This window comes from Oryctolagus cuniculus, chromosome 1, assembly GCF_964237555.1.
Source record: "Oryctolagus cuniculus chromosome 1, mOryCun1.1, whole genome shotgun sequence".
Classification (NCBI taxonomy): Eukaryota; Metazoa; Chordata; class Mammalia; order Lagomorpha; family Leporidae; genus Oryctolagus; species Oryctolagus cuniculus.
In genome coordinates, this window is record NC_091432.1 from 170,639,757 (window position 1) to 170,649,989 (window position 10,233).

At 37.8% G+C, this 10,233-nt stretch overlaps 1 protein-coding gene across 1 annotated transcript; it reads right to left on the reverse strand.

The window, feature by feature from the left end:
• Positions 1–253: 253 nt before the first annotated feature.
• Positions 254–637, reverse strand: LOC100351893 (large ribosomal subunit protein eL36). Its single transcript, XM_051842696.2, is given in 2 exon segments — positions 254–374; positions 377–637. Coding segments are annotated over 2 exon segments (315 nt in total). The 5' UTR covers positions 603–637; the 3' UTR covers positions 254–285.
• Positions 638–10,233: the final 9,596 nt, after the last annotated feature.

The following is a 10,233-nucleotide window of genomic DNA, read 5'->3' on the forward strand; positions in this document are numbered from 1 at the left end:
GGATGCCAGTGCCGCAGGCGGAGGATTAACCAAATGAGCCACAGCGTCGTCCTCTAAAAGGCATTCTTAAATCTGTGTATTTATCTCAATTACAAGAATTGCTAAATATCACTTCTTGGTCTGTTCCTTATCTTTTTTTTTTTTTTTTTTTTTTTTTTTTTTTGGCGTGTGCGCTATTTAATTGCAATAAAGATCGTTTCCAGTACGGCGCCCGCTCGCCTCCCTGCCCCCCACGAACACGCAGACACGGGGCTTCGCGGACTCGTTTATTGGGGCGGGCGGGGCTCAGTCCTTCTTGGCGGCCGCCTTGCGCATGGCTGCCAGCACGCTGCTCAGCTCCTCGCGCTTCCTCTTGGCGCGAATGTGAGTGCCATGCTCTTCTTGATGAACTTGAGCGCCCGCTTGTCATTGGACACCTTGAGCAGCTCCATGGCGCGGCGCTCGTAGGGGGCGAAGCCGCACACCTCCCGGATCATGTCCCGCACGAACTTGGTGTGCTTGGTGAGGCGCCCGCGCCGGCGGCTGTGCCTCGGCTTGCTCACGTTCTTGGTCACCTTGTGGCCCTTGTTGAGGCCCACGGCCATGGGGTAGCGCAGGGCCATGGCTGCAGCTTTCCGATGGCGGCCGGGGCGGAAGGAACCTGTTCCTTATCTATTAATCTCTTATAGAGACTTTGACCAGAAATTTCAAGATTATCAACTTTAGAGGTCTTTTTCTAAAACCATAAGTGTGTTTTAGTAACTTATGTAAGAGATTTTTTTTTCTATCCTGACATTGGAAAAAAAATGGTGTCTTACTGCAAAAGAAAGTCAGGAAAGTGAAGAGGTAATCCACAGAATGGGAAAAAATATTTGCAAATTATGCAAGCGATGAAGGATTAAAAATCAGAATCTACAAAAAGATCAAGAAACTCCACAACAACAAAACAAACAACTCACTTAAGAGATGGGCCAAGGACCTCAACAGACATTTTTCAAAAGAGGAAATCCAAATGGCCAACAGACACATGAAAAAATGTTCAAGATCACTAGCAATCAGGGAAATGCAAATCAAAACCACAATGAGGTTTCACCTCACCCCAGTTAGAATGGCTTACATACAGAAATCAACTAACAACAGATAATGGTGAGGATGTGGGGAAAAGGGACACTAATCCACTGTTGGTGGGAATGCAAACTGGTGAAGAAACTACAGAAGTAAGTTTGGAGATTCCTCAGAAACCTGAATACAACCCTACCATTCAACCCAGCCATCCCACTCCTTGGAATTTACCCAAAGGAAATGAAATTGGCAAATAAAAGAGCTGTCTGAACATTAATGTTTATTGCAGCTCAATTCACAATAGCTAAGACCTGGAACCAACCCAAATGCCCATCAACAGTAGACTGGATAAAGAAATTATGGGACATGTACTCTATCGAATATTATACAGCAGTCAAAAACAACGAAACCCGGTCATTTGCAACAAAATGGAGGAATTTGGAAAACATCATGCTGAGTGAATTAAGCCAGTCCCAAAGGGACAAATATCATATGTTCTCCCTGATCGGTGATAACTAACTGAGCACCAAAGGGGAAACTTGTTGAAGTGAAATGGACACTATGAGAAACAGTGACTTGATCAGCTCTTGTCCTAACGGTTGATGTACAATGTAATACTTTATCCATTTTAGTATTTTTTTTGTTCTAGTAGCATTGGTTGAACTCTGTAATTAACACACAATTATTCTTAGGTGTTTAAATTTAACTGAAAAGTGATCCCTGTTAGGAATCTGGAAAACATTATGCTGAGTGAAATAAGCCAATCCCAAAGGGACAAATACCACTTGTTCTCCCTGATAGGTGACAACTAACTGAGCACCAAAAGGGAAACCTGTTAAAGTGAAATGAACACTATGAGAAATGGTGACTTGATCAGCCCTCACCCTCACTGTTGATGAGCAACTTAATATGTTATCCCTCTTAGTATTTTTGTTTGTTTGTTCTACTTAATACTTTTGGTTGAATACTGTAATCAATACACAATTCTTCTTAAGTGCTGAAACTTAACTGAAAAGTGATCACTGTTAAATATAAGAGTGGGAATAAGAGAGGGAAGAGATGTGCAATTCGGGACATGCTCAAGCTGACTTACCTCAAACGGTAGAGTTAGAAACATACCAGGGGATTCGAATTCAATCCCATTGAGGTGGCATGTACCAATGCCATCTCACTAGTCCCAGTGATCAATTTCTGTTCACAATTGATCATAATGATAGGACTAAGAACCAAAGGGATCACATAAACAAGAATACTGTCTGCAAATCCTAGCTGATAGAATAAAAAAGGGAGAGAACGATCCAACATGGGAAGTGAGATACACAGCAGACCCATAGAATGGCAGATGTCTTAAACAGCACTCTGGCCTCAGAATCAGCCCTTTAGGCATGCGGATCCGGCTGAAAAGCCCATGAGAGTATTTCAGGCATGGAAAGCCAAGACACTCTGGGGGAAAAAAAAACCTAAATGAAAGATCTCTGTGAGTGAGATCCCAGTGGAAAGAACGGGTCATCAAAGAAGGAGATACCTTTCTCTGAAGGGAGGAAAGAACTTCCACTTTGACCATGGCCTTGTCTAAATATGATCAGAGTCAGTGAACTCGGGGGGCTTCCATAGCCTTGGCAGCTCATGACAAGAACCTAGGGTGATTAGTGATGCCATAAACAAGAGTGTCAATTTGTTAAGTCAACAACAGGAGTCACTGTGCACTTACTCCTCATGTAGGATATATGTCCTTAGTGTGCTGTACATTGAGATTTAATGCTATAACTAGTACTCAAACAGTATTTTTCACTTTATGTTTCTGTGTGGGAGCAAACTGTTGAAATCTTTACTTAATGTATGCTAAACTGATCTTCTGTGTATAAAGAGAATCAAAGATGAATCTTGATGTGAATGGAAGGGGAGAGGGAGTGGGAAAGGGGAAGATTGCAGGTGGGAGGGACGTTATGGGGGGAAGCCATTGTAATCCGTATTCTGTACTTTGGAAATTTATATTCATTAAATAAAAGTTAAAAAAAAGAAAATGAATCTTGATGAAAATGGGATGGGAGAGGGACTGGGAGATGGGATAGTTGCAGGTGGAAGGGAGGTTATAGGGGGAAAAGCTGCTATATTTCAAAAGTTGTGTTTTGGAAATTTATATTTTTTAAACAAAAGTTGAAAAAAAATTTAAGGAACAAAAAAAAGTAAGGTAGTTTTAAATTATTTTTACATTTAGATCTTTATCTAGAACTCAATTTTGTGTATGCTATTAAATTATGTGGTCTAATTTTATTTGTTTCACATGGAAAGTCAGATTTACAGCATATTTTGCTCTCTCTTCTCTGAAGCAATCTTCACCCTGCGAGTTTTCCTGTAGGAAGAGCTCTATGTCAGGGCTCTCTCATCTGTCTTCCTGTTTCATTGTCTATTCTTGCTCAAGTAATACCCTGTCTTCATTCTTGAAGTTTTGTGCTACATGTTGATATCTGGCACAAAAGTCTGTGAGTCTTGTTTCTCAAAATTATCTTTTTTTTTTTATCCCTTTTACATTGCATATTAAATTCAGTTCACATGAATATAAGAATTACTCTTTCTGCTTTCCAGCTTTCATATTGTTACTTTGTCTTACTGAATTTCCCAGGACATTCTTTTTTTTTTTTTTTTTTTTTTTTTTTTTTTTTTTTTTTGACAGGCAGAGTGGACAGAGAGAGAGACAGAGAGAAAGGTCTTCCTTTTGCCGTTGGTTCACTCTCCAATGACCGCTAAGGCTGGCGCGCTGCGGCTGGCGCACCGCACTGATCTGAAGCCAGGAGCCAGGTGCTTCTCCTGGTCTCCCATGGAGTGCAGGGCCCAAGCACCTGGGCCATCCTCCACTGCACTCCCTGGCCACAGCAGAGAGCTGGCCTGGAAGCAGGGCAACCGGGACAGAATCCGGCGCCCCGACCGGGACTAGAACCCCGTGTGCTGGCGCTGCTAGGTGGAGGATTAGCCTAGTGAGCCGTGGCGCCAGCCCCAGGACATTCTTTATAACAATAAATAAAATCATCAATAATGAATAGTCTTATATTAGGAATGCTTCTAGAATTTAAACACTGAGTATAGTATTTGATTCAAGACTTTAGTAAATAGTGTTCATCAGGTCAAAGAAATGTTCTCCCATGTTTAGTTTTCAAAAATTTTTAAAACATCAAGCATGAATGTTGAATCATATTGAATGTCATTTATTATTATAATATTCCATGAAATATTTTTAATATCAATAGATTTTTGAGGTTGTGCTATATTTCCATAATTAGGAAAAATCTACTGGTACTGCTACAATATTTATGTAATATACTGCTGAATTCTACTTGCTAATATTTGAAATTTTTGTTTATAATTGAGATTGCTCTATAGTTTTTGCTTGTTTGCTTAATTTTTAGTTTAGTTTTACTTATACTGTATTTTTCTGGTTTTATAATGAAAACAAATCAAGTAGCCTTTCTTGTTTTTCTATATCTAAGAATTTTCACAGGATTAACATTTTTTGTTGAAGGAAGATTCAGTAAGGCACTTCTAGAATCTTTCAGGGAAAGAATATATAATCAGCTGTTGGAATTAGGTTTTTGATTACTGATTTCAATTTTAATAATGATTATTGTACTGTGGGTTTTTTCCTTGAGTCACTTTTTCGTAATGTTTCTAGAAAGTAATTTCATAAAATTATAGAAAATTCTTCTTGGACTTCATGTATGTTGGAAAAGAAAATTTATTGTAGTATTCTTTCTTGATTTTTCAACGCTGTTGTAACTGCAGCTATTTCCCCCATTTTTGCAGTCCCAGGATTATTTGCTTGTAACTCTTCTTTATTTCTTGATCAACCTCACCTCAGCTTAACCCAGATATATTAGACATGTTTTAATGTCAATTATCATAGTGAACCAGTATTCTGCCTTATGAGTACTACAAGTTGTTACCAGCTAATGCATTTTTTTATTTCAGATTAGTGGTCTTTTATGTCAATGTTTTAAATGCATCACCAGAAGGAAAGTTTCATGTATAACTTCCCAAGCAAGTTTCATTTGTAATATTTCCTAAGATGATTTAAAACATTGCTGTAAGGTCCATTTTAAGTGTCTAGGATTCTATAGAAACCTTGGAAAACTATTTTCTTGCCTAAATCTTTCTATATGTGGAAAACACATGTTGTGAAAAAAATTAGGAAATGCTTCCAAAATGTGTGCACCAATATCAACTTATCTTTTAATTCCATTTTCATGAATTTTATGAATTTCCCTTGTAGATGTGAAAACTTAACATAGACTTCAAGAAGTTAAATGGTTTGGTTACGGCCATCGTATTTTGTGTTTCCACTAATTCGCTGGGCTCACAAAAAGCAGAGTGAATAAATGCAACATTCACAGTTCAAGAAGCAGGTCAGCAGATACAGTTTCTATTTCTGTGGAATCACATTCTAAAATGCTTGTAAAACCTAGTATTTTTCAAGATACTGAATTGCAATACTTTGTTATGAGAAAATTTTGAAATTTATCTATAGCTAACAAAATTTACCTCACCTGTTACTTATAGGAAAAGATCCTTAATATTTGAGTGAAGAAGAGGGTCTCCTAAGTGTATTTGTCTTATCACTTCTCACCCCATGATCATCAACACAGTATCATGTTTCTAATAGTAAGCCATCAAATTATAAACGTATAGGGAGCAAGAAATATTGACTGCTGATCACAGCTTTCAATGAAGCAAAGATAATGGAAGAGATATTGTCCACAACAGAATGTGCAATAATGCTTAAAAAAACAAAACTCCAATTCTAAGTAAAAAAAAAAAAAAAAAAAAAAAAACTGTTACCTCAATTACATTATTAAATCTACATACTGTTAATAAAATGCATAAAACTATCCCAAACAATAAATGACTTGCTAAAATACCAGTACACCAACTATTTTAAGACATAGTAGAGAAAGATTTCCAAAGGAAAAGTCTATCATGATGAGTAAAAAAGTGAGAATATTGTGTATAAAATGCTATAATCCCCTGCTATTTCTGTAGAAACTCTGTGTAGGAATAATGTTTGGTATTATATATTTGTTTCTGCATCAGGAGTTATTAGTCCCCTTATTTACGTCCCAGATTGTTACAAAAAATAGGAATATAATTGCCCATGCACATCCATGATAACTCTTGTATATTTCTATATGAAACCTTTAAAAGAACTATTTTTCTGTTTGAAACACAACTCTAACACATTCAGTGTGGCCATCATATAACAAATTCCAGCCAACTAGGAGATAGGCAGGAAAAGTTATTACCACAAGTAACATGTTTCAGCTGAAGTTTTGAGATGTTCTTGGAAAAAAGCCTTTACTTTTCTCACCTTTGGAAGTAGTCCAGCCGTAGAAACAAAACCACTCAGAAAAGAGGAGATATGTTTTATTTGATATTTAGATATCAAAGGCCATCATTTCCAAACCAAGGTTGGCATACATAATCTGAAAAATATAAATGAACTCAAGCGCCCATATGGAAAATATTTGAAGCTAAAGAACTAACCTCAGGAAGGAAGTACTTTCAAATACTCTGGTTAGAGTATAGCTTTACTGACTTCTAGCTCCTTCATTATCTTTGTTCTGAACTTCTGATCTTATCATTCTTCTTGATTTAAACGATGAGCATTTTAGTGAAATGTCTTACTTTTAGCAGCCTAAAAAGTACTATGCAAACTTACTTAAGGAAATTTATACATGAACGTGGCAAGTTAAACTGATGGTAATTTTGCAATATATTCTATATGCCCTTCTACTCTGGGTAATTGATGTCTGCACCTTAATGATGGTAACAGTCTTGTTAAGGGATATTTCTGAATAAACAACAAATGAACTTAAAAAATTCAATATAAATACTTACTGGACAATATTAATGTAACAGCATAGACACTATAAAGATCCATCTATTCAGAATGATGGTAGATAAAAATACCCACATGCGGGCCACGTTGTGGCACAGTGGGTGAAACCACTGCCTTTGACATCAGCATCCCATGTTGTAGTGCTTGTTTAATTTCCACCTGCTCTTCTTCCGATTCAGTTTCCTGCTAATGTTCCTAGGAAGATAGTGGAAGATGGTGCAAGTACTTAGGCCCTCAGGTGGCGTTCCAGGCTCCTGGTTTCAGCATGGCCCAGATCTGCCTGTGGCAGCCATCTGGGGAGTGAACCAGTAGGTGGAAGATCTCTCTTATTCCTTCTGGATCGCCCTCTTTTTCTCTGTCACTCTGCCTTTTAAATAAAATATATATCTTTAAAAAATACCAACATTAAAATGTGAAGCAGGATATTGCATGGGATTATTGAGTTTTCAACCATTGCTTTTATTTGTTTTTAAAGTGTTTCTTAATTATTAAATCATAGAAAAGCAAGAAAAATAAGAATATAGATTGTCCATAATCTAGAAAGAGGTTAAATATGTATTTATATTTACTTACATGATTTTAAAAGAAAGAAAACACTACAAAACAATGAAAATTTGTAATTGTTCCATTTTTCTATTCTCAGTCTCCACTTCTTATTCAACATTGCTTTCTCTTGCCATTTCTTTTTGATATGTGCTCCTGGAGCTGGGGAATATAGGGATGGGGGTTGTATATGGGGAAGAGTGAGGGGGATAATCTTTTCTGGCAGATTAATTATGAAAGACATTCTGTGAAAGTTGAGTTAGAGAAGGGATTTGAAAAGAGAGAAGGTGCAGGTGGTAGGATTTGGAGGTACCTAAAAGGGGAGCAAGCCTTTTTACAAATAAAGCAGGTTTTCTTTTGCTCCCTTTTATGCTTCCCTATTTGTGTATGTTATCTTCCCTGAGGCTCTAAGCCATGTGTGTGCTTCTTTAAATAAATCTCACAAGATAAAAGCCAAGTGCATCAAAATCACCAGGCATTGATGTCTGTCTGTAAAATATAATCACACACTAATCATGGAGTATAGATTTGCTTTCTTCCCCAAGGCAAGGCACTCCTTGGCACCTGTGGAGGTGAGCCCCAGCATGAATGATCCGTTTTTGACAGCCTTTTCATACATGAAAGCTCATTGACAAGTCACCTAGGCACACAATTTAACATCTCCAACTGGCATTTGTATGCACTGTGAAATTGCACATCCAGAGGATGAGAGGTGCTTCTTCAGCCACACCCAAGTCTGTTGCTGCCCTGAAAAAAATCTAGCTTATCTGCCTACAGAATGTCACTGGCTACATGTAGGTACTTAAATTCAATCCATTTCCCTAGTCACACATATCAGTAACCATATATGACTAGTGACTACCATGTTGGGCAATGCAGACACAGAACATTTCTACCATTATAGGAAGTTCTGTTGGTCAACACTGGTCCAGGATATAGTAACTGGTGTTATTGTTCTCCATGGGCTTGAGTAGGAGTCCAGTGGATGAATATTTCTCCTTGGAAACTGGTGGATCAGTATGGAAACTATCCTTTTAGACTAAAGGACCTTCTGACACCCCCATTGTTCACAGCAGAACAGAAAATGGGAGAACAAGGAAAGAACTGCAGTTCTGTGCTGCTAAACAGATCTCATACCCTTACACTTAATCTCTCACATAGCTGAGGAAGGAAATGTAACGGATGTCTTCATATTTGGCACATAGTAGGTGCTCAACCAAAGTTTGCTCTTATGTTTATCTGGCTTAGTTAGGAGACAGAATCCACACCAGTCACAGGAACATAGAGAATTTCATATAAAGAACTATTAATAAGATGCAACATTGTTAATTAGATAATGAGGATACCATGGGCTAGCAACTAAACGAAGTAGTTTGTATTCCTGGAATGGAGAGGACGATGGTAGATACCAGAGTTGTTAAATCTTGGATACTCAGAGAAAGAGCCCCAGGTTTTAAAGACGCAGATCTCTGAGGAAGAGGGTCTCTCTTTAGGGACTGGTGTCCCTTACAAGCTTTGGAAAAACTGCAGGTTGCATTTAACTGCAGCTACTGGGAGGAACTGCTGCAACCATAGTGAAAAAGTGTATCTGGGGTGATGCTTGCAGGGAGCAGTGATTAGACAAGAAGATCTTGGGGGGCAAGGAAGGAGGAGTCAGTCACCCCGTCTCTTCCAGCTTTGCAGGCTCTCTCAAATATTAACTGATGGCAAAGCCTAATAGGGAGCAGGTGGCAAAGCTGAAATAATGTTTGCAAAGAATTGAAAGTCCTAATACAGGAAGTTGTGCTTGAAGCTGAGAGACAATAACTTAAGGACAAGCACAGGCTTTATAAACTCTAAAATCTTTCCCTGGTGAGGACGGGACATCTCTTCCCAGAAATCCATCTGAGTCTCTCGTTATTTCTTTATTTAAAGCTTCTCTAACTCATAATTAAAGCCTACTTATCACAGGCCAATATACAAAAAAAAAGTTGGATTTCTGGATACTGCATGTGCACTAAACATTTCCATTTACAGTCTATTTACAGTGCCACCAAAAGCAACAAAAATATTTATAATTAAATTTAACCAAGTGAATGCAGGACTTTAACACTCTACATTATAAAACAGTGTTAAAAGAAATTAAATAAATGAAAGACATCCTATGTTCATGGGTTCTAACACTTAATATTGTTAAGATGGCAGTACCACCAAAGTGAATGATATTCAATGAACTCTCTATCAAAAAACACAGAAACACAGCAGTATTTTAAAATATCATTTTTGAAGGCCTAAGAAACAGAGAAGTAGAGAGAGGCAATTGGAAAAGGAAGAAGAAGAGCGAGAGAGAGAGAGAGAATTGATTCTCTCTTGTAGGTGGCAATAACACAATCACCCAATTACTTGTACCATCTTTGCTATCTTTGAGTGTATGCACTAGCATGAAGCTGGATTTAGGAGCCAGAGATAGGAATTGAACCCAGATACTCTGAAGTGCGGTATAGGTATCCAAACTATCATCTTAACTGCTAGGCCGAACACCCTCCTCAAAATAGTATTTTTTTTTTTCAGAAATGGACAATCTTATGCTAAAATTCATATGGAGTTGCATGGGATCCAAAATAGCCATAACAATCTTAAAAAAGGAAGAACAAAGGGAGAGAATTCATACATCTGCTGATATTAACACTTACTAGAAAATGGTTAATATCATTGGAAAATAGTTCCTTTCTCTAATCTACTCTCCAAACCTTTGTCTCACTATAGTCACAAGATGCTTGCCT